The 23,541-nt window shown below is 44.4% G+C and overlaps 1 protein-coding gene across 2 annotated transcripts in view; it reads left to right on the plus strand.

The window, feature by feature from the left end:
- Ccdc91 (coiled-coil domain containing 91) overlaps positions 1-23,541 on the plus strand; it is a 174,974-nt gene that overhangs the window by 100,820 nt on the left and 50,613 nt on the right. For both annotated transcript variants that reach the window (XM_051155612.1, XM_051155613.1), the window contains one exon: positions 9,344-9,451. In XM_051155612.1, coding sequence (XP_051011569.1) covers positions 9,344-9,451 — 108 coding nt within the window. The remainder of the gene's footprint in view (positions 1-9,343; positions 9,452-23,541) is intronic.

The following is a 23,541-nucleotide window of genomic DNA, read 5'->3' on the forward strand; positions in this document are numbered from 1 at the left end:
CAGGAAGTCCTGCCTTTCACTTCCTGTCCTTCTGCCCAGCTGATTGGCTGTTGGCTAAACAGCGCTTTATTGACAGTTGTTACATCCACTCCAGACATTCCTCCACAGTTCCCCCTGCTGAAGGCTGGCACATAAGTAGTTAGGGTACCATTGTGGTTTTTGTTCTAAGGTGATCTGAGCAATTGTTTGGGCCTCAGAACACGGTGGTCAGAACTTTTGGTTCTCAGATTTTACAGAACACAGTAAATATTTTGTGTTGCTTGCCAAAGACATCTGCCATGGCAGGTATCACCCCAGGAAACTAGAGCAGTAGGGGCAGCGAGAGCCTGTGTCTTTATTTCAGTGTTCTGAATGTTATTCCACGTCCCCAAAGGATTTGTGAGGTGTGGCCATCTGTGCTTTCACTATCTTGTCTGCCAAGTGTTTGACTTCAGCTTGCTGTTGTGATTTTCCGTGTTTTTAATCCCAGTATTGACTAGCTTGTATGTGTACATGCCCACTTACATGTACACATGTGCGTATACATGTGTGGTTTCCCATTGTCATCACATACAAAAAAGAGATAAACTCAAAGAAAGGAAATGACTGTAGTGAGGACTTTTCTTTGCTCTTGAATGTTAAAGGGACAAACAAGAAAAACCTGAATTTTAGTTGTAGCTCAGCAAGCAGGATGTGACTGACATCAAGGTGGTTTACAGCAGACTTCAGCCTGTGTGGGACAAGTGATCACAGTCAGAGAGCCCTTGATGGAGGAAGGTCAGTGTGACAGGCCAGGAGCATACCAGGGAACGCCATGCACGGAGGGGGCAGCAAGCTTACTGACGTGGATGGGGCTGGGTGGCATCTTGCCCTCTATAAAGAGGCACTTCCTTCCCGTTGCTCCTTGTAAAGTTCCACCTCACGCCTCAGTCCAGCTTGTACAGTGCCCAACAATACTTGAGGTAAAGTAATCTTCACTGCTAACCCCACTTCAAAACTGGGTTTTCTTTTTGCCCTAAATAACTCTGGGGAAGAATTTTCCAAGGGAAGTGCTTAGCTGACTCAGTGTGCTGAGACCCAGTTTCTAGCTGCTCTCACAGTCGCGGGGGTGGGGGGTGGGGGCAGAGGAAGGAGTGGGGGGGGGTTCTCAAGACACTTAAGTCAACTTGAAGCTTCATTTTATCTCACTTGGAGCTCAGGTCATTACTAATTCCAGCTTGACACAAGATCTGAACTTTTTTTTTTTTTTTCTTAAAACTTTTGTTTTGCTGCTATACAGAGAACACTCTTTCAATGGCAGCTCTGCCCTTTCCCACTTTTAAAATTTTGTTTGTAAACTTTAATCTAGTGTAGAGTTTACTGAAAGATTGTTCATTTAGTAAAAAGCTTTTCTCTGTTAAACATGTACTTAGAATTTTATTCCGCAGTGGTATTTATAACTTATTTTCTTGTCTAGTGAAGCTTGTTTAATTTTGGAATTGACTTGTACTCTTTTTCTTGTGCAAATTAAAAGATTTAGAGGAAAGTGATATCACTGGTTTTCATCTCACTCAAAACAAATTTAGTATCTGTCTGTCGATCAATCAATAGAGCGATTTTTGGTTTTTTGAGACAGTGTTTCTCTGTGCAGCACTGGCTGTCCTGGGCTCACTTTGTAGACTAGGCTGGCCTCAAACTCACAGAGATCCATCTGCCTCTGCCTCCTAAGTGCTGGGATTAGAGGCATGTGTCACCACCGCCTTACTAATATTTAATTTTTAATTAAAAGGTTTAGACATCTTAGATCACACTAGACAGAAGCGTTAGAGCCTTGAATTGTACCAGCTCATGATTTAAATTACTGAGTTGACTTTGGCTCTGTCTCTTTTTACAGAGGATATCTAACAAGCTACCACTGCAAAGTGTGTGTATGGGGTGTGTGGGTGTGGGTGTGTGAAATGAAAATCATCTGCTGGCCACACAACAAGGGAGAATTTTCTTTGTCTTGTCTCCAATACGGGGCACCTCTTTTTCAGTTTATTGTTGACGTAGATGTGGCCAAGGAGCATATATTTAAGAAGGTCATTTCTGGCTGAGTGTGAGAGCACTCATGAGGCTGAGGCAGGAGTTGTTGACTTCTGGGCCTGACTGAGCTGCTTAGGAAATTCAGAGTCAACTTGAACTACTCATTAAAATCCTGTATCAGTCTGGGTGCAGTGGTGCACACCTGTAATCTCAGCACTTGGGAGGCAGAGGCCAGTGGATCTCTGTGAGTTCGAGGGAGGCAGAGGCCAGTGGATCTCTGTGAGTTCGAGGTCAGCCTGGTCTACAAAGCAAGTACAGCCAAGGCTACACAGAGAAACCTTGTCTTAAAAAGCAAAACAAAAAATCCTCTATCTGAATAAATGTACAAAACAAACAGCCAATCAAACAACAAGCCAACCAACAAATACCCAGCCAGCCAGTCAACCAACAAAACCACTAACCAACCAGCCAGCCAGTCAACCAACAAAACCAACCAACCAGCCAGCCAGTCAACCAACAAAACCAACCAACCAACCAGCCAGCCAGTCAACCAACAATACCAACCAGCCAGCCAGTAGTTCATCCTTACTGTCCGGCATTTACACACCTGAAAGCATCTCTCCCACAGGTGCATGGTGCCACTTTCCTCCTTGCTCTGTGTCTGAAGCTCAGTCCCACAGCTCCACCTCTCTGCACAGCTCAGAAGCCAGCGTCCGCTCCCTGCTGAGCCCATGAGCAGAGCTTGTACTGCGAGCAGTGCATGGGCGGCTTCTCCTCTTCTGACGAGCACATGCTCATGCACTGAAGTTTAAGCACAGGAGTTTCTGCTGCTTAGGATGGAAGAGTTGTGTGAGCGCACTGTGTACAGTCTTTCTGGAATAATCTGGATTCAGTCTTGGTACCCCGGTTTCCTATAGGAACTAAATCATGTTTTGTGGGATCATTGGTCTTCTGCTAATTTTTTTTTTTTAAGTTTGAATATGCCTTAAATTCCTGTTGGTAAGCATTGCATTGAATTTTAGCAAATCGGTGTCAGTTATATGCCAGCCTAGAGAATCACATAATTACTCCATCCATTTTTCCAGCGCCTCCACTGGCTAGTGCTTTATTTGAGCTTTGGAGATGACTGTGCCATTTAGTAAGGAAGAACATATTGCATTTAGGAGACGTTTTCCCAGGGTGTACTGTTACTCCATATTATATAAAGTTCTTTCCCAACTGGAGAAACAACTTTGTTTTCTCTTTGTTGAGTATTTTCCATTGATTAGATGTTTCTGGGTCTTTATCCAAAGATGGGAAGAGTAAATTTTAAGATTCTTTTATTTGAATATTCCCATTCTGTTAGCCCAAAGGTATGAAATAAATTTACAGCCTTCAGTTATTTGACTGAGTATGGACTCTCATAAATTCCATGTTTTATCATGTGATCAGATTTTTCCTGGACACTGAAGTTGTTTGCTGTTACCAGCAAAGTTTGTCCAACAGTTTGGTGCTAGATATGAGTGGCTGGACGGGACTCAGGCCTTGGCTGTTCTCCCTGGCCCCTCCCACCAAGCTCAGCCTCACTGAAAGCTTGAGGAAGGTTGAGTACTTGAGATTGGCTCTTCTGTGCCTCTGAGTTTACAGGACTGAGCCAGAACTCCACATGCCGGGGTATTATTGTGGTTTTTCTAGCCAGGCCAAAGCCAAAAGGCCCTGGGAACATTGGAAGAAAGCTCATGCTGTTGTAGGTTAAGGCTTTGCCTGTGTTGTTGGTGAGTGGCAGCCTGGTAATGGGGCAGACGGAGACTCTTAGATGAAGGCACAGCTCTTCTCCCTCCCCAGACCACCCCTTCTCTCCCCTCCCTCTCCCCTCCCCTCTCCCCCTTTCCTCTCTCCCCCTCCCCCTCCCCTCCCTCTCCCCTTCCTCTCCCCCTCCCCTCTCCCCCTCCTTCTCTTTCCCCTCCCTCTCCTTCCCTCATATATAGCAGGTCCAGGAAGAACTCCCAATACATTAAGCTTGAGGATGAACCAGTTTGTCATTTGCTCCCTACGTGCACAGCACCTGCTTGCCCCACACTCAGCCTTCACTATGCAATAACAGTGATTTCTGGTTCGTGCTGCTCAAGGTTAAGCATTCAATCAGTATCCACCGCATTCTACCAGATAGTAGAGGTGGCCGGAGAACTCTGTTAGTGACTGGTAAGGACAGGGACTCAGGCAGCACTCCCACATCCTGGTTTGCATGGCTGAAACCTGGTGTGTCCCAATGGAGTGGACAGCTGGAGATCCAAGCTGATCCACCGGTGTCCGCCTCAGCTTGTGCTGTAGGAAGTGTGGTTGCAGAGTGGCACCTGTGAAAACACTTGTGTCGTGTGTCAGCCCTGCAGTCCTTGCCTCTCACCGCTGCAGGTGTGTGGACACTGAAGACTCTCAGCTTAGGAGGCTCCCAAAGCAAAGAACGGACATGTTTGCAATACAGATTTCTTTGTTTCATTTAGTGTGTTGGGACAGACCCCATGGCTGTGGCTAGCAGAGAGTAGTGACAGGAGTCTCACATTCTGACACTCAGGTGACCTCCTTCCTGCAGAGGTGCACATCTGCAAGAATGTATTTCCCCTTTAAATTTCTTCCCTGGTTGACAGATAAGAGAGAGTTGGTTAAATGTGTTCTGTATTGTGTAATAGACTCTGAGGACAGATAGCAGAGATTTAATGATCCGTAAAAACACTTTAACTGTCTGTCTTGTTTCTAAGTAGTGTGTAACCCACGATCAGATCAGAGAGGCCAAGCTGCATTGTAATCCTTACATTCTAGGCAGGTCTGTGTGTCTTCCCAATGTGTGAGTACATGGAATTCTATACAATTATCTATTATTAGAGAATGTGCCGTGCTAAAGCTACTTGGCCTTTGGGGGTGGGGCATGCTAATATACACACTAAGAAATTTGGACAATATGTAGAATTTAAAATCTCCATGTCTCTGCGTTAGGGAGAGTTGTTGGCTTGCTCTGAGGCAGTGAGATTTCAGTGGAAGAGTGACCCACAATTCCTCTTGGCTCCCGTTATCAGCAAACTTTGGTTCCATGTTTTTTGTGGGATATCCATGTGACTCTCCCCCATTTCGAAAGTCTTTGGTGAAGTCTAGCTTGGGTTGATGGCAAACCTGCCAGGCCACCTCACTCTGTTTAATAGTGTGACTCTTGTGTCTACTTAGTGACAGTCCCTGTGGCCTGCCGCTGACTCTTGGGAGGCTTGGCTTCTGAGCAGGGCTACTCTTGACTTCAGAGATCTGAGTCAACAGATTTTAAGAATTTCAGGTGCTGCCCTTGCTGTGGTCCCTGCTGCCTGTGCCGCTGCCCCACAACTCTGCTCCTCCTGTATAAGCCATCCAGGCAGGGGTGTCTTTAGTGCTGCTCCAATGGCCTGGCTTGAGCCCAGTCTCTCAGCCCTCAGTGCTGGTCCAGGCTCCACGTGAGGAGCCCTCTCCTCTCCTTCTTCATTCCAGAGAGATCTGTACTTCATCAGTTGACCACACCAAGTTGAAAGAAAAAACAGGAATGATTTTAAATCTAGTGACTACTAGAAGTAACGCTGACACCAGTTTTGTTCCAGGAGTCCATTTTACATATGGACAGTAAGGACTCCAAACCACAGGTCAGTCAGGAAAGTTAGAGCAGTCCCTCCGGGTAACATCATCGACAGGAAGAGGAAAGCGGCCACCAGTATGAGAGAGAGCATCATTGTCCCCCCGGGGGGGGGGGGGGGGGGGGGGGGGGGGGGGGGGGGGGGGGGTGGGGAGGAGAGGCAGCAGTTCTTCACACAGAAGCGGGGAGCTGAGTGGAGGAGGAGGGCTTATCTAGAGTAGGAGCCAGGTCCCCCCTGTCCTAATGTGGGCTGCCTGTGCTTGACAAGCTCAGGTCTGTCCTGCCGCTGTCGCAGGCTCCCGCTCTGGTGTCCAGGCACTTCACTTAATCCCCCGGAAGGCTGTTCCTGGCAGAAACTGCTCTTGCTCTCCTTTCTTTGTTCTTTCAAGTGAAACCATGGTTGTGATTCAAGTCACAAGGAGCAAGATTGTGGCATCAGGGAGGCCAGCCCACATGGCATCGTTTCCAAAGGTTGAGGTGTCTGGAAGGCAAACATGCACAGCCTCTGTGTTGTGCTTAATTTTAGAAACTTCTTAATTTTAATGTGTTGTCCATGGCACAAAAGAAATTTTCACTGGGAGACTTCTGTGGTGTTTGAGGTATCGGCTCTTATGTTACTAGACCCTGTAACAAGGAGGCCAGCAGGAACCATTCCCTCTGTCCTGAAGGTTTTCTTTGGCCTTCACAGCCTCCAAAGTACTTTATAACGTGGCTAGACTATGTTGGATTTCCACTAAGATCCACGCCCATCAGCGGACGTTTCTCCTTTTGAATTGTATATTAATGCTGCACTGGTCCTCAGTCTCCAGAAAAGCCTATGGTGCCAGCACATTTCCACACACCCAGGATGGTAACAGAGAGCTCCAGCAGCCTGTGTGACCTTGCTGGTGCTCTTCTTAGAGAGGCTGGAGGAGAGATATAAAGAAAAGAAAGAAGGAAAGAAAGAAGAGGAATAAAAAAGATGAAATGGACAAACCAGAGAAACCTTTGATGTCTCAATTGAGTTGTTAAAAAAACTAGACAGTAGGGTTCCCCCCCCCCTCTTTTCTGTAAACGAAATAGAATTGAATCTGTGTCACTTCTCCTCAGACATGTAGTGTTCCTCCTGCGACATGGCTCTTCTCTTCTCTTCTGCTGACTGGGTCACAGGGACTGCACATTTGAACGTGAATCAGGAGCCAGGATGAAGTAACTGAAGCCTTAAATCCAGACTTAGGCTTTGTTCCTTGCAGTTACCTTAAAGGACAGCTGCAGAAGACATATCAGGGGATGCTTACATCAATGTACCTCTTCTCTCTTACATAAGGAGATATAGCTGTTGTTTTATTTAGTTACACAGAAAGCTAAAACCCAAGTGGCTACTGTGAGTATATTTTCATGTGTCCAGGATGGGTAAAGTTGAGAAGGAAGGGTGGCTGTGTGGAGTTTCCGGGTAGCCTGGACTGGGGCACTCACAGCCCCACTCGTGACAGTCTGGCTCCTGGGGTCGCCCCCACTTGGCTGCACTCGCTTCCTTTCTGGCCTCTTGGTTCCTCATGTGGCTGCTGTGCTGAGCCTCACGGGCAGGACCTGACACACACACTGTGTGTAAGTGCTTGTCTTCATCTTTCTGTGGCCTGTGAGGTCTTTAAAGTATAGTGTGCGCTGCGTGCCTGCTCTGTGCGCTGCATGACTGCTCTGTGAGCTGCGTGCCTGCTCTGTGCGCTGCGTGCCTGCTCTGTGCGCTGCGTGCCTGCTCTGTGCGCAGGAGATTGCAGGAGTGTCTGTGGCTGAATCGTAGCCTGTCTGGTGTGGCTTTTCTTGCTATTCATGAGCAACTCATCCTCAAAAGCTACACTCAAAAGAATAGGAATAGAGTGACTTGGCAGACAGCCTTCAGATGCTGGCTCCCCCATGGGAAGAGGCCGCACACGGGCGACAAGTTAGATCTAGTCATGAGCTCGAGGCAGCTTGGGGCCACAGCAGGTAGGGGAGTGAAAACAGTTCTTTCCACTGAGCCGCTCTGCACACCCCACATTCGGAAGGGAACGACAGGCGTTGGGATACACACCCGTCCTCCCAGGACTTGGGAAGTGGGGCCAAGAGAATAACCTGAGCTACATAGTGAGTTTGAAGGTAGCCTGGGCTACTTGACACCCTTCCTCAAAACAAGAAGGCATTCCTTACAAGAGACCTGAAATTATTTCAAGGATATCGTTTATATCATTCTTTAATTAAAAAAAATTTTTATGCCAAGCATGGTGACACACCTTTATCCCAGAGTGATACACTTTACTCCCAAAGTGACACACTTTAATCCCAGTACTTGAAAGACAAAGACAGGCAGAGCTCTGTGAGTTCAAAGCCAGCCTGGTCTACAAAGCCAGTTCCAGGCACACCAGGGCTACATAGTGAGATCCTCTCTAAATCAACATAAAACAAAACAAAAAGCTGAAAAGAAAAAATTTTAATCTAACAGATACTAATTTTTGTGAGAGGAAAATTAGAGATTTACAGCACCAAGTCTCAGCTCAGAGCGTTCATGTCAGCTGCTGTGTGTCATTCCTGATGCTTCTGCGGTGGTCAGTGCAGGGCTGTGTGGCACTGGGAGACGCTGTCTTTTGCCTTCCCGCAGGCACTAGCCTTACCCTTGCTGCTGCCTGGGCCTGACGTGGAATTGCAAAAGTACCATTTTTCTGAGCATCTGAGACTTATCCAGGGGTTTAAAAAGTATTTTTAGTTTTGTAAAAAAAAAAAAAAATAAATAAATAAAAAATAAGTGCATGCCTATTTATTTAGGACTCTGATGCATGTTGTTTCCAACTGAATAAGTCTATTTTCAAAACAAAGATTAAGAGATTTGGCTCACTTGTCTCTTACTGGTGAACATGCCAGAGTTCTGTTTCCTATAAGATGTGTCTGCCTTCAGTTTGTCTTCTGTGAGTACCTTATTGTAACATAGGTTTAATAACAGCGAGTGTGCTAAAGAGCCTTGTGCACACTTAGGGTGTTAGAGTCTATAAATAGCACATAAGATATTATGGGAACATGTTAGAATCACACGGTGTTGAAGAGAAGAGCAGGGCTGGCGTGTAAGCATGTCCAGGAAGGGATGTGTTGTCACCGCCCCTTGCTGACGTGACTTTCTTAGAATAGTGACACCTTATGTCCCTTTCCTGCATCCCGGTGTCCATGTCCTACTGTTCTATCTCACAAGCCTTATGAATACTGCTTTATAAGGCTGGCTTACACACGCCCAGCCTCCCCCCTTTCGTGTTGGGTGCATGAGCATCCTGGGGGGCAGGCCATGGTGTCTGAAGTTGCTCAGAACCGCCATCTGCTTCCACTTGCCTTGTGGTCTCAAAGATCATGCTTGGCCCATGGGTACTGCAGCGTGCCCAGAGGATGTGGAGTTTTGTCAGCCAGTGAAATATGTCTGGCTTTTTTTCTCCACCGCCCTCCCCCCATCAACATTCATTCCTGCTTCATCCTGTGTGGTCTCCACTGAGCTGACTTTGTCTTTAACAGAACTATTTACTTTCTTTATCATTTTCTATGGCTTGGCTTTTCTAAGGAGTAGGTGTTTGTAGAATCTGAGCCAAAAAAGTGTAGTGTCAGCAGCAATAAAACCTAAAGACCGATGCTTTCTGCCCATGCCCTATACCCCACTGTCGTGCGTGCCCTGCGTGAGATGAAGGGCTGTCAGTCAGCTCCATGTTTGTCTGATCCAACTTTTTTTTTTTTGCTTGTTTTTAGGCACTTTTGCAGTCTTCAGTCAAGCAGCAGCTAGATGCCATCGAGAAACAATACGTGTCTGCTATCGAGAAGCAAGCTCACCGGTGTGAGGAGCTGCTGCACGCTCAGGTACTGACAACGTGCCCCCCACACTAGTGCTCCCTGCCCCCCTCCCCAATACAGGTGCTCCCTGCCCCCTCCCCCACACCAGTGCTCCACACCCCCCTCCCCCACACAGGTGCTCCCTGTCCCCCTCCCCCACAGCAGTGCTCCCCACCCCCCTCCCCCATACAGGTGCTCCCTGCCCCCCTCCCCCACAGCAGGGTCCCTTCTGTGTCAGCTGCCTGCTGGCTCCTCGTGCCCCTGATGTGTCTGCAGAAGTGGAGCTGTTGAATGTTATGACAGACTAGGAGCAGGGCCACAGCCACAGCCCTGCGCTGTGCTCCCTAATCCATGACGCTCTTACTTCCTTTCCTGAAAGAAACCCCATCGTCCAGGACACACCTGCCAGAGGTCTCTTGTATTCATGTTTGTCTCCATCTCCTTGAAAAAGAGTTTTCACTTAATTTAGTCTCAAAAATGTCCTCTATGTTACCTTTTAAACGTCTTGTGGTTTGGGGTATAGAAGTATACTGAGGTATACCAGTTTAAACTGATTTACGTATGTGGTGTTGGAATTGGAGCAAACTAGTTTTTGATATATTAATACACCACTTTTCAAGTTTCTTTTGCTGAAAAAAAGGCAACTCTTCCATATCTGAATCTTCTGTGTTTGTCAGAAACCAGTTATCGCGTCTACATGGATCAGAGCAGCTTCCTTCAGTTGTGTGTCCCCACCCTGTGCAGATACCGTGTTTTATTTATGCAGGTGTCTCATTGGTCTTGAACCAGGACGTGTAAAGCCTTCCATGTCCTGCCTGTGGTCCAGGGTTGCCTGGCTGCTGGATGTCTTCGGGGTTCTGAGTGGAGCTTACATAAGCACTGCAAATTTCTACAACAAAGCAGGGGGGCGTGTTGACAGTACTGCGTCAGGTGTGGCCTGTGTGTGCCTGGCTATGAGCAGGGTGTGTCGCCGTGTGTAGGGCTAACACATTGGTTTCATTTCAGGGTTTTCAGAATGATGAACTTTGCTGTCATCATCCCCTCCCACCCCAGCCATTTTCACTTATCCAGTTAGTGTTCGTTGCTACCACATAAAAGTGCAATCTATGAATTTTATATCCTGTAATGATTAAATATTTGTTGTTTTAAAGAAAGTAAATCTCAAATTGTTCGATTTTACTAATGAAGACTCAGGAGCCAGATGCTGGGGTGAAAACCTGCTAGCTCAGAGAGGCAATGAGAGCACCCAGCTCACCTTCCTCAGCTCAGGTCACAGAAGGAAAAGGACAAAAGCTAAGAGCCCAAAGCCCAAGGCCAAAAGCTTGCTAGCTCAGCCAACAGCCAAGGAGGAGAAAGCCAGAAGCCCAGAGCCAAAGAGCTCAAGGGCTAAGGGCCTCTTCTTCTCCAAACTGTTCGAGCATCCTTTAACTCATCCTGAGCATCCTTTAACTCATCCTGGGCATCCTTTAACTCATCCTGAGCATCCTTTAACTCATCCTGGGCATCCTTTAACTCATCCTGGGCATCCTTTAACTCATCCTGGGCATCCTTTAACTTAAAGCCATCCCTTTCTATTTAATCCCTGGCAGCTGGTTTCTTGCTCTGCCTCTTGACCTAGGGTTAACTTTCTCAAATCCTGTGTACAGAAAGCTCTAGATTAAAGATGTGTGCTAGGGCTGAACCACGAAAGACAGGATTTTGCAGTTCGCAATCCCAGGCATCACACTGGGATCAAATATCCTGCAACAAATATTACTTAGCAGTTTTAGCAGGTTTTTCTGGTAGAATCCATGGGACTTTCTACTTACGTTTTCTGAGTATAGGACACTTTGGTACCTTTCCTTCTATTCTGATATTGTCTTAGTTTCCTATCCGTGTGATGTGACACCATGACCAAGGCAACTTAGGGAAGGGGGAGTCTGTGGGCTACCACTTCTAGAGGGCTGAGCCCCTGAGGGTCAGGGCAGCCTAAAACCTGAGTAGGAGACAGAGAGCTCACACCTCAGACCCTAAACACAAAGCAAAGAGCCAACTCGAATGGAGGGGCTTCTGCTCTCTGAGCTTGCCCCTCTGCTTGCTTCCCTTCTGCAGCAAGGCTGTAAACCTCCCCCAACAGTGCCAACAACCAGCGGCCAAATGTGCACACATGCCTGAGCCCACGGGGACGTTTCCCATTAGACCATCTTGCCAGGAGGGACCCTGTGGTGCTAAAGCAGAAGATGAGGGAGTGCCTAGTGCTGCTAGAGGAAAGCGCTTCCCTTTTCAGCTTTGGGTGTAACCCCAGCTGTGGAAACCCTTAGCAATGCTCTGTGTTAAGCTGGCCTTCTTTCAGACAGGTGCTTTTATTCCTGAAGTAGATGTTGGATTTTATTAGTCAGCTGACTTTACGTGCTTCCTTTGGATAAGTATATTTGTGTTTAAAGTTTCCATAGTGTCCCCTTGCTGTCCTTGTAGTGATGTGTTACATCTCTCGTGTCCAGATATTGGTAATTTGTGTCATGTTTGATTCTTTGTTAATGTTAGAGATTGATCAATCAAAGAGATTTTTGGTTTTATTGACTTCAGTTTGCATTCATTATCTTAGGTACCCAGGTAGGTACTTAGGCCTTCATCAAGAGTGTTGTGGGCCTGCTGTACATGTGGGGAGTGCATTGTCAAAACCATGATTTCACTTTCAATTAAAATGACTTCGATTTGTCTCATAACTGAATCTAGAAGCTTTTTAGTTCTTTTTTCCAGATGTTTTGCAGATGCATTTTATTTTATTGATTTCATTTTATTCTGGTATAGTGAAAGAACATATTTTATATGATTTTGGGATATTTTTGAGCTCTGGTGATGGCCCAGAATATATGTGTGTGTGTGTGTGTGTGTGTGTGTGTGTGTGTAAATATCATCATTTAGATCTGTCTTTTGTTTGTCCTGCTCAGGACTTCTTTATTGTTGTTTTCTGCCTGCCTGTTGTGGCAGTTGTTGAGGGGAGATACTGAAATACTGTACTGTGCTCATAGAGGCGCCTATTTTTCTGTTCCTGAGTGTCACGTCTTTAACTACTTGTAGAGCATTTGGCACGCACACAGCTGAGGCACACACGTGATGGCGTGCCCTTGTGCTGCTGTGAGTACACATTCTCACCTGGGAATGCTGGCTGCAGTGAGATACACAAGCAACCCACTTTTGTTTTGATTATTGTTAGTTGAGCATGCTTTCTTTTATGGCTTTGCTCTAGGTGAATTTTTGTTTTAATATTCCAAATGGGTTTCTTGTAGGAAGCATATAGTTGCATCTTGTTATTGAACCTAATATTTTTCTGGCTTCTGCTCATATTTGAAGATTCTCAAATCATTTTTCCCAGTCAATTTTAAGGCTTATTTTTTAAGATCTATTTTAGGAACCAGCTTAAAATATTATTTTTTTTTTCTATTTTTTTTTCTTTTTTTTTTTTTTTTTTTTTTTTTTTTTTTTTTTTTGCGTGTGTATTTTTTTGTTTTATTTTGTTGAGACAGGGTTTCTCTGTGTAGCCTTGGCTGTCCTGGACTCACTTTGTAGACAAGGTTGGCCTTGAACTCAGAGATCCACCTGCCTCTGCCTCCTGAGTCGTGGGTGTAAAGTGAATTTCAAATTGAGTGTTTTAAAGATTATTTATTGTTAGTAAGCACCTAGCTGTGAAATAACTATATGCATATTGTTAATCTTATGTGAAATATTATTTGTGACATTGTGGTTTCTCATATGCTCTTCAAAACATGTAAATTGTGTGAAGAAAGCTGATTGTATTTTTAAGATGACAGTTCAGTGTAGATAAATGTTTGAAATATGCTTGGAAATGCATGTGATAACATGCAGTTGTTCTGATCAGTATGTGAGCTGTGTTTCTTTTTATGTAAAATAGGCAGCACTGAAGTTATTGGCATATTTTATGATGAATCTTGTTCCCAGTATTTTGATAAAACTCTCAGTGCACGTTTTATATAACTAACCCCAAACAATAGCTTCTTCCACTCTTTCTTGTAAAGTTATAATTCATCTTGAAGCTCAGCCTTTCCTAGACTCATAACCATGTGTGTCTCATGCACCCTATAAGGTCTCTACAGTGCATCCAGCCTGTAACCAGGGTAATGTGAGCAGACATCTACTGTGTATCCATGCTGTAACCATGTTTACGTGAGCACCAAGCTTCCCCCATGGAGTTGGTGGTGGTGTCGGGTGACTGCCAGCAACCATAGCCTTATGTTGCACCCAGTGTGTGGTGTTTAGTTTGTAATCAGTATATCTGTCGCACTCTGTCACTGAAGAGTGTCCTGTCTGCTAATCAGACTACTGAGCTGTCCCAGCAGTAGCCTCCTGCAGCCCTTTGCTTACTGTGTCCTGATGACAAGACTCCCCCTGAGGTAGTTTGGCCAGACCCGCTCGGATTGTGTGCATTGTGCCTATGTTGGTGGCACAATGACAGAATCGTACAGCAGTGATTTCCTCAGAATAATAGTCCTCTTGTTAGCTAGTGAGTGTGTGCATCCAGGAATCAGCTTCTGTGTCTTAGTCTTCCGGTGCTGCGGTTTGAAGGAAGCTGAAGAGTCATTGACTCTTCCGGTCCTCGAATGGTGCTGCCTGCTTCCTGCTTCCTGCTTAGGGTCCAGGGAGCCCGCAGCAGACCGAGCTTTCCTCCAGCCCAGAGTCCAGGGAGGCCGCAGCAGTCCGAGCTCTCCTCCAGCCCAGGTCCAGAAGGAACCTGTAGGCAGCATGTGCAAGCCAGCAACAGAGACGTGCACTATGGGGGAGGATTGTGACACTAACACAAGGTGTACGTACGTGTAGAGACATAGACACGCTTGGAGACACAGAGAACAAGCTTGGTGCCACACCCTCTCTAAACCCCACTCTCAGTCAGTGAAAGCTTATAAGTACCTTCCTGACACAGAAGTGACTCTTTGCACTGCAGTGTCGACCTGTCTGAGTTTCTGTCCTCTTGCTTGTCCTAAGGACTTCATGCTTCTTGTCAACCCCCGCTCACGCCCTGTCCTTGCCTCGTCCCCTCCTCCTGGCCTGTCACTATGCGTCTCTCGTGAGCCGCCTCCTCAGTGGTGTAGCCTGTAAGGCTCTCTTCAGCTCCTGTGGTTGTTCTGACTGCCCAAGGATGCTTCTGTGCACCCAGGCTTTTCTCTGCACATGTCTGTGTTCTTGCCTGCTGTATCTTAGCCATAAGCAGAGTCCACAAAGGCGTTGGGAGTCTGTGTTCAAGCCTGTTACCGTCTCACCCTAACATTGTCAAATACCCAGTGTCTGTCCTGCAGTCTGTTTGTTTAAGTAGAGGACTGAATTTCAGCGCAGAGTGCTAGAAGCAGATGGAAGGTGAGGGTTGGCTTCCATACAGACTCAGTGCAACCCTTTAGGTTTTGTCTGACTCGGTGGTGTCCCCTGTTGCTTTTGTATACTCACCGGGCAAAATGAGATGAAACTGTTGGTATCAGAATTCAGGCCTAAAGAAAATTGTGTAATAGCAAGCATAACTAGCTCATTAAAAATTCTCTGCAATGGTTATGAAATAGCAGCAGTGTTGTCTAAACTGTGAAAGTGTTTTCGAACATATTTATCTGTCAGGACCCATTGAGTCCCATTCATATAAAATAGGCAGATAAAGTGTGCTCTGAGACCATTTATCTGCCAGGAAAAACACATTTTATTAACTGCTAATTATTGTCTCAAGTGAATACATAGGCATATGAGAGCAGATTGTGGCTAGCCGAAAGATTGTTTTCCTCCACTGCGTACTTTGCTTTGGTTTATTCTTTGCATCCAGTAAATTTAATACATTTAATAAATTGTTACTGTAAACTGAAGCCTACTCCACTAGTAAGACCCTTGTTCCCTTTCTCTTGAGAGCGTTCATGAGTCACCATCCTCGTAAAATCAAACTGTAACAATAAGTGAGATTCACATGAAGATGGAAGCCAGGAGAAAACATCTGGCTCCGTGCCAGGATAAAGGAGGCGGCCCTCCTCTCCTCAGCATCTGGGAGTTTCTTCACTGTGTAGACTCTATCCACGTAAAGACCACTTCCTCTTTGACAGTCAGAGAGCAGCAGCAGCTCTGTCCAGGGGCATTCCTCAGGGAAATGGGAAACACAGCCTGTCCTGAGAGATGGTCCGCAAAATGACGTCAGTGCTTGTGGCTACACGTGGGAAATGTCCGAAAAGAACTGCGTTCAAGCTGTGGACAGCAATTGAATGTGTGGGAAAAGGGAACTAGACAGCTGACTGCTAGCAACTGAATGAACCGTGTGTGGGTGGCTGTCCGCTGGAGCGGCGTCCATGGTGCAATGTGTCTTGTGTGTCTTCACTCTGCTTAGTGTCTCATGAATAGTTGGGGTGAAGCAGGTCCATTTCCACATTGTGGAAACACACTTGGAAGTGATTTAAACACCAGCATAGCAGCACTGCGTCAAAAGTGAATAGAATATTAGGGTCTTACACTAAAATATTCTGCGTCAATACAGCATTAGAAGGAGCCAAACTCAGCTGTACTATGTGCATTTAATATTTAGGCTTTAAACATCAAGTCTTAAGAGTTAAAAACCTTCAATCACCATAAATGGTAAAACAAGAAATTCCATGACAAAACCAAATTTCAACAATCTTTCCACTAACCCAGCTCTACAGAGGGTACTAGAAGGAAAACTCTAACACAAGGGTAACCACACCCAAGAAAACACAGAAAATAAATAATTTCATACCATCAAAAACAAAAGAGAGGAAGCCCACACACTCACACTAACACTGCCGGTATCGAAATTACAGGAATCAACAATCATTGGTTATTAATATCTGTCAACATCAATGCGCTCAATTCCCCAATAAGAGGACACAGGCTGACAGAGTGGATGTGAAAACAGGACCCATCATTCTGCTGCATACAAGAAACACACCTCAGCAACAAAGATAGACATTACCTCAGAGTAAACAGTTGGAAAAAAGGTTTTCCAAGCAAACAGAACCAAGAAACACACAGGAGTAGCTACTCTAATATATAGTAAAGTAGTCTTTTCAATCAAAAAAGTAATCAAATGAGATGAGGAAGGGCACTTCATATTCATCAAAGAAAAAAATCCACCAAGATGATGTCTCAGTCCTGAACATCTATGCCCCAAGTACAAGTGCACCCACATTCACAAAAGAAAAATTACTAAAGCTTAAATCAGACACCGAACCCAACACATTAAGAGTGGGAGTCTTCAATACCCGACTGTCACCAATGGACAGGTCAATGAGACTGAAACTAACTTTATGAATCAAATAGACCTAATATATCTATAGAACATTTCACCCAAAGACAGGAGAATATAACTTCTTCTCAGCACCACACAGAACCTTCTCCAAAATTGACTATATGCTCGGTAACAAAGCAAGCCCAACAGATATATGAAGATGGAAATGGCCCCTTGTATCTTGTCAGACCCTCATGGACTAAAGCTGGAACTCCAGAACAACAGAGACAAGGAAAGCCTACAAGCTCATGAAAACTGAACAACTCTACCCAATGACCATGAGGTCATGAAAGAAATGAAAGACTTGAGAATTCAATAAAAATGAAGGCACAAGATACCCAAACTTATGGGACATAATGAAAGCAGTACTAAGAGCAAAGTTCATAGCAATAAGTGCCTTCATAAAAAAAATTGGAGAGATCTCATACTAGCAACTTAACAGCACATCTGAAATCTCTAGAACAAAAAGAAGCACATATACCAAAGAGGAGTAGACAGTATGAAATAATCAAACTCAGGGCTGAAACCAATAAAATAGAAACAAATATAGCAATACAAAGAGTCAACAAAACCAAAAGATGGTTCTTTGAGAGAATCAACAAGATAGACTATCCCTTAACCAAACTAACTAAAAGGCAGAAAGATAATATCCAAGTTAACAAAATCAGAAATGAAAGGGGGAATATAACAACACACTGAGGAAATCCAAAGAATCATTAGGTTTTACTTCAAAAGCCTATAGTCCACAAAACTGGGAAATCGAAATGAAATGGATGATTTTCCTTGATAACACTTACCAAAGTTAAATCAAGACCAGGTTAACAATCTAAATGGTCCTATAAACACCTAATGAAATAGAAACAGTCATCAAAAGTCTCCCAGCCAAAAATAAAGCCCAGGGTCAGATGGTTTTAACACATGATTCTACCAGATTTTCAAAGAAGAGCTAATATTAATACTCCTTAAGCTACTGCACAAAGTAGAAACTGAAGGAACATTGCCAAACTCATTCTATGAAGCTACAGTTACCCTGATACCTACACCATACAAAGACCCAACAAAAAAATTTTTTCAGACCATTTTCCTTACGAACACTGATGGAAAAATACTCAGTAAAATACTCACAAATTACATCTGAGAACACATAAAAAACATCATCTACCATGATCAAGTAGGCTTTATCCCAGGATGCAGGGATGTTTCAACATGAAAATCCACCCTATAAAACAAACTGAAAGAAAAAAAAAAACAACATGATCATTTCATTAGATGCTGAAAAAGCCCCTGACAAAAATCCAACACCCCTTAATGATAAAAATTTTGGAGAGATTAGGGGTACAAGGCCCATACTTAAACATAATAAAGGCAATATGCAGCAAGCCAATAGCCAACGTCAAATTAAGTGGAGTGAAATTTAAAGGGACTTCATTGAAATCGGGGACAAGACGAGGCTGTCCCTTCTCTCCCTATCTCCTCAATATGGCGCTTGACGTTTAGCAAGAACAATTAGACAACTAAAAGAGATCAGGGGAACACACACTGGAAAGGAAGAAGCTAAGTATCACTATCCACAGAAGATAAATGGAATGAATACACAAAGGACCCCCAGAATTCTACCAGATAACACCTGCAGCTGTTAAACATTTTCAGCACGGTGGCTGGATACAAAATTAACTTTAAAAAATTGGTAGCCCTCCTTTATACAAAGGACCAATGGGCTGAGAAAGAAATTAGGGAAACAATGCCCTTCACAATACTCACAAGTAATACAAAACATCTTGGTGTCACTCTAACCAAGAAAGTGAGAGGCCTGTATGACAAGGACTTCAAGTCTCTGAAGGAAAGAAACTGAGGAAGATACCAGAAGACGGAAAGATCTCTGCAGAGAGGGACAGAGGAGGCATTTTTACCGGGACAGTAAGAGGGAGGATACAGGTTGCAGAGAGAGCAAACTCAGGTGAAGACAAAATGTGCCAAGGAGTGAGAAGGAGCCAGAAGACAGGAGCAGGTTGCTGGAGTTTAGTGCGTTTACATGAACCAAGACGAGTATATGGATGTCAGGGTAAAACCCCGATGAGTGGGTTTTCTCTTCCTGCCATGTGGTTTCTCAGGCATAAACCCAGGAGGTCAAGGTCAGTGTCTGTCCCACTCAGGCTGCTATGAGATGTTTCTATTTGTTTCCTTTTACTTTGTATTCTTTTCCACTGTAGGGATTATGGTAAGTAAAGCTGAGTAAGCCAGCGCCATATTCATCAATGCTGTATGCCGTTTCAACTCAGTCGAATAAGACTGGAGCTTATCGCTTTTGCTAAAAGTAGCGATGAAAATGCTGGCAAAGATGAGAGTGTTAAGCAATAATTCTCAAAGGCTGAAAACATTCTATTCCCAGGTTAGGTTAGATTGTACAGTCTAGAAGTTTCCAGGACTAGTCCTAGATTGGCAGACAGAGGTAGTAATTCCCTCAGAGACAACAATTGAAACATGAATAAAAGTTCCTCTTACATATCTCCCATGGTCATGGATCAGTAAGATTAACATAGTAAAAATGACCATCTTGCCAAAAGGAATCTTCAGATTCAATGCAATTCCTATCAAAATTCCAACAGACCTTGAAAGAGCAATCCTCAACTTTATACGGTAATATAAAAAAAAAACCTAAGAAATCAAAAGCAATCCTGCACAATAAAAAAACTTTTGGAGGTATCACCATCCCTCATTTCACGTTGTTCTACAAAGCAAGAGTAATAAAAACTGTATGGTATTAGCATGAAAAGAGAGAGGTCGATCAATGCAATTGAATTAAATACTCAGAAATAAACCCACACACCTATGGACACTTGATTTTTTTTTTTTTTTTTTTTTTTTTTTTTTTAACCAAGAAGCCAAAACCTTAAGGTGGAAAAAGACAGAATCTTCACTAAAGTACGCTGGTCTAACTGGACGTCTGCATGTAGCAGACGGCAAAGAGATTCATGTTCATCACTGCACAAAACTCAAGTCCAAGTGAATCAAATACCTCAATATAAAACCAGACACACTAAATCTAACTGAAGAAAAAGTCAGGAAGAGCCTTGAACTCACTGGCACGGGAGACAACTTCCTGAACAGAACACCAGCAGCTCAAGTTCTAAGATCAACAGTTAATACAAGGGACCCCACGGAATTGAAAAGCTTCTATGAGGCAAAGGATACAGTCCATAGAACAAAATGGCAGCCTATAGATTGGGAAAACTCTACACCAACACTACATCTAACAAAGGGTTAATATCCAATATATAACTGAAGAAATTAAATACCAACAACTCAATTAATCCAGTTAAAAATGGAGTACAGAGGAATTCTCAACAGAGGAATCTCTAATGGCCGAGAAACATTTAAATAACTGTTCAATGTCCTTAGTCCTCCAAATCAAAACGACTCTGAGATTCCACCTACATCTGTCAGGATGGGTAAGTTCAAAAACTCAAACAACAGCCCATTCAAGGATGTGGAGCAAGGGGAACACTCCTCCATTGTTTTGGGGAGTGCAAACTTGTATAATTACTTTGAGAATCAATATGGATGTTTCTCAAAACATTGAGAATACTTCTACCGAAAATCTAGTTATACCTCTCCTGGACATATACCCAAAAGATGCTCCCCCATACAACAAGGACATTTTCTATCTATATTCATAGCAGCTTTGTTCATAATAGCCAGAATCTGGAAACAACCTAGATGTCCCTAAGCCGAAGAATGGATAAAGAAACTGTAGCACACTTACACAATGGAATACTACTCAGCTATTAAAAATAAGGAAATCATGAAATGTGCAGGCAAATGGCTGTAACTAGAAAAGGTCATACCAAGTGAGAAAACTCGGACCCAGAAAGACGCACCTGGTATATACTCACTTATCAGAGGATAGTATTAGGCATACAGCACAGGATAATCATACTAAATCCACAGACGCCGAGAAGCTAAGTAACAAGGAAGCCCAAGGGAGGATGCTTGAGTCTCTCTCAAAGGGGAAATGAAATAGACATTGAAAGTGGATGGAGAGGAGGTGGGGTGGGGAATGAGGTGGGGATCATGTGGGGAAGACAGAGCAGGGGTGGAGATGAGAGGACTGGGAGAGGAAACTGATGGGGGAGGGGCATCTCCGGGACGAGCTGGAGACCCGCTATGGGTCAGGCTCCTGGGAGGATATGGGGTGACTCTAGTTGAGACTCCTAGCAGTGGAGGATAAGGAGACTGAAGTGGCCACCTCCTGTAGCCAGGGAGGACTTCAAGTAGAGTTAGGGGGACACCAACCCATGCGCAAAACCTTCAGCCCAAAATTTACTCTGCTTACAAGATGTGCAGGAATAAAGATGAAACAGAGATTGAGGGAGTGGCCAACCAAGGCCTGGCACAATTTGACACCCATCCCAACAGAGTCTAACATAACTGTCCTCTGAGATGCTCCACCAAGGAGCAGATCAAAACAGATGCAGAGACCCAAAGCCCAACATTAGGCAGAACCTGGGCAGAATCTTGTGGGACAGTTCAAGAAGAATAGAAGGACTCCAAGGAGACAAGAACTCCACAAGAAGACCACAGGGGCTAACTAACCTAGGTCCATGGGGGCTCGAGAGACTGAATCCCAACCAGAGAGCCTGCATGGACTGGACCTAGATCCCCGACACAGATGTACCCAATGGATAGCTTGGTCTTCCCTAGCAATTGGAGCAGAGCTGTCTCTGCCATGGACACAGTTGCCTGCTTTTGGATCACTTTCCCCAAGCTGGGCTGCCTTGTCTAGCCTTGGTGGAAGAGATCGCGCTTAATCCTGATACAACTCGCTGTGATGGCCTTGAAGCTTTGGTCTGGTTGCGTGTGGGAACGTAGGTAGCTTACTGCCCCTGTTTCTGGCAGTGGTTACATAGGTGCCAGCCTTGTTTTCCTTTCATTGTGGCTCAGGAAAAATATGCTTGCTTGTTTTTAATCAGTCAGGAATGGACCTAGTTCTTGCTGTTCTTTGGGTTATAGTGGCGTTGGTATGCTAGAACTATAAACGTGTCCGTATAATGTGTGGCCAACTTACTTCCAGAGCTTTCAGTGCGTCATGTTCTGTACTTTAAAACACAGGCCACTCTGTATCTGTGCCTTTAAGATGCTAGTGTAATAGAATTGGTTATAAAATGAATTTTATATAGTAATAAATGCTACGCTGGTGATGAAAGCACACTGCAGTGGGTCAAAGATGGTTCTTTCGGAGCTGGTGAGAAGACCTGACAGGCAGGAGTGTGTTCGTGGGGCCTGAGGGTTTGAACTGACGGAGGAGGTGAGCCTCTTGTGGCCAGCTGCAGTGCTCTTCACACCGAGCTCACCGCCACACCATCTTGTAGTAACCACCAAAACACCTAGTAAGCTCTTTATACATAGTCTACACAAGTGTTTTCAGAGAGATGGGGACATATCCGCGATGGAGGCTGAGGAGCCACTTTTCTAATACTAAATTCTATCGTTCTTTGTGGCACTTTAAAAAATATTTATTTATTGATTGATTGATTATTTACACATATTCTGCCCACATGTACACCTGCATGCCAGAAGAGGGCACTATATCTCATTATAGATGGTTGTGAGCCACCATGTGGTTGCTGGGAATTGAACTCAGGACTCTTAGACAGTGCTCTTAACCTCTGAGCCATCTCTCCAGCCTGGCACTTTTTTTATTTTAAATCAGAATTTTTTTTTTTTGAGCTTCCAAATTTGGGTTAGTTATTTGTGTACCTTAAAGAGTTTGAGAGTATCAGTGTGTGACAGTTACATCATTAATTCTGGGTACGGAGATGGGTAGTTCTCGGTGAGTTCCAGACTAGCATGATGCATATAGTAAGACCCTGTCTAAAACCTAAATCAACAAAGACTTGAAGGATGACCATAAGCAGTGGTCCTCAGTGAGTGGCACAGCGTTCATCCTTACCACCCACGGCTGCTGAGCCTGTGGTTGGGGCCTTTGCAGCCCACATGCTTGCTCCTGCAGACAGACATCCTTGGATACCACTACATTTCAAAACCCACGGGTGACTGGATTTAGCCCAGTTTCGAACATTAACCCTGAGTCAGGTTGTTGATATTTGTAAGAGAAATAAAGATGTGTTTTTAAGGCAGTTTGTGACTGCTTTATCTGTGGCACCATGGATAAATCCACTGTATGTTATATAGGAGAATTTTACTTAGTCATAAAAATAAATCAATTGCTGATACATGCAGTCAAGTGCTAAACATCAGGTAGTCTGGCTTTAATCTCTATAAGCATGGAGAGTTAAAATACTTTTCTGCCCTTCCTCCTCATCTTCCCAAGAATCAAAGGTGGTGATCAAGGATGGGAGGCAGTTTTGCCTTATTATAAATTAGTCTTTTGAAAAGGACAGGAATAAACAGATGAAATCAATTCTGCTGTAGACTGCCATGAGTGAGGCTGTCTGTGGAATATTAACTTTGTAGCTTTTTGTTGCTAATGCTCAGATTACACATCCGCATGAGGCGAATATGGTAACAGCACTGTGTGTGCTGGGTGATGCCCCACTCACAGGAAGCATGAGTGTGCAAAAAAGCTCAAGGGGACTCACGGGCACGCTTTCAAGTGGCACGTCCGTCAGCTTCGTCTTGGTCTGCACAGGGCACAGTGCATTATTTTCTCCATGTGGAGCTGACACATTAGTGCGCGTGTCCTGCTGGCACTGCTCGTGTTGGCTGCTGAAGAGGCTGGGCTCACTTGTCACTCACTAATGTCCGTTCATCCAGGTGCTTTTCAAGGAAAGGTTGTTTCCAAAGTTGCTTATGACTCTGAAATGTTTTTATCTTATCTAAAAGTGTTATTTTTTGA

This window comes from Acomys russatus, chromosome 13 (assembly GCF_903995435.1).
Source record: "Acomys russatus chromosome 13, mAcoRus1.1, whole genome shotgun sequence".
Taxonomy (NCBI): Eukaryota; Metazoa; Chordata; class Mammalia; order Rodentia; family Muridae; genus Acomys; species Acomys russatus.